A 1,170-nucleotide genomic window follows, 5' to 3' on the forward strand; every position below is an offset into this window, starting at 1 on the left:
GTTTTTTAAAAGTTAATTTAATTTTATGTACATTGGTGTTTTTCTTTTTCTTTTTTTCTTTTTTTGAGACAGGGTTTCTCTATGGCTTTGGAGGCTGCTTGTAGACCAGGTTGGTCTCGAACTCGCAGATCTGCCTGCTTCTGCCCCCCCCCCCCAAGTGCTGGTATCAGATCCCCTGGAACTGAAGTCACAAACAGTTGTGAACTGCCATGTGGGTACTGGGAATTGAACCCAGGGTCCTCTTGAAGAGCAGTCAGTGCTCTTAACCACACTTAACTGCTCGGAGCCACCTCTCCAGCCTCCCCTTTTGTGACAAATGAGTTAATATCCAAAATGAATACCCAGTATGCAGCAATGACTATAGTTGCCACGTAACTATTACTTAAACTTTGGAGAGGCTCTTTGCACACACTGTGGCCTTTTGACTGCATTATTTTCTCACCTCCTCTAGTAACCCTGTTGGTTAGCTGTTGCCCTCACTTCACAGAGGGGCATCTTCTGAAATTCAACATTTGGTCACTTACCCAAAACAACACAGCCAGTCTCTGAGCTTCTCATCGGGGTCCAATCCCTTCCAGAAACTGACCCCCAAGCACCACTCTGTGCCACTTAACTTCCCCCAAGTAACACTGTCCCCCTTCCTTTCAAGCCAGGACCTCCATCTCACCTCCTGCCTGAACCAAGGATTTTCCAGCTTAAGAAGTTTCTTGTAACAAGTTTCCAAAGGGCTTCCTGCCCTTGCCTCGCCCACAGCCAGCAACATGCATGACCCCCCAGCAACGTCATCGCACCCCGGGTCTCGAACGTCCATGTACAACGTCCAGCGCCAGCACTCTGGTCTAGGTGGCGTCAGCTCAGCGACTCAAGCCGCGAAGACCAGCCCAAGCCATGCGCCAGGCCATCTCAAGTCCAAGATCCCAAGTAACCGGCGCATGCGCCGGATCATCTCTGAGGACGCGGAGTGGACCCTGGCCATCGTACCACTCCTCACAGAACTCTGCATCCAACACATCGTCAAGAACTTCCAGAGTGAGTGAGTCATCTGCCCTGGGCCGGAGGAAGGGGACCACCACACCCAGGCCAGGAAGCACTCTTAAATCCAGTCCCATCCAGCACCAGAGGTGTCTCCTGCTGTCCCCACCACAGACACAGACACAGACACAGACACAG

General features: G+C 51.4%; 1 protein-coding gene across 1 annotated transcript in view; it reads left to right on the forward strand.

The window, feature by feature from the left end:
* Positions 1-761: 761 nt before the first annotated feature.
* Tcte1 (t-complex-associated-testis-expressed 1) overlaps positions 762-1,170 on the forward strand; it is an 8,929-nt gene continuing 8,520 nt past the window's right edge. The window contains exon 1 of the mRNA XM_035452999.1: positions 762-1,029. Within this exon, the coding sequence (XP_035308890.1) occupies positions 762-1,029 (268 nt within the window). The remainder of the gene's footprint in view (positions 1,030-1,170) is intronic.

This window comes from Cricetulus griseus (genome assembly GCF_003668045.3).
Source record: "Cricetulus griseus strain 17A/GY chromosome 1 unlocalized genomic scaffold, alternate assembly CriGri-PICRH-1.0 chr1_1, whole genome shotgun sequence".
NCBI classification, from domain to species: domain Eukaryota; kingdom Metazoa; phylum Chordata; class Mammalia; order Rodentia; family Cricetidae; genus Cricetulus; species Cricetulus griseus.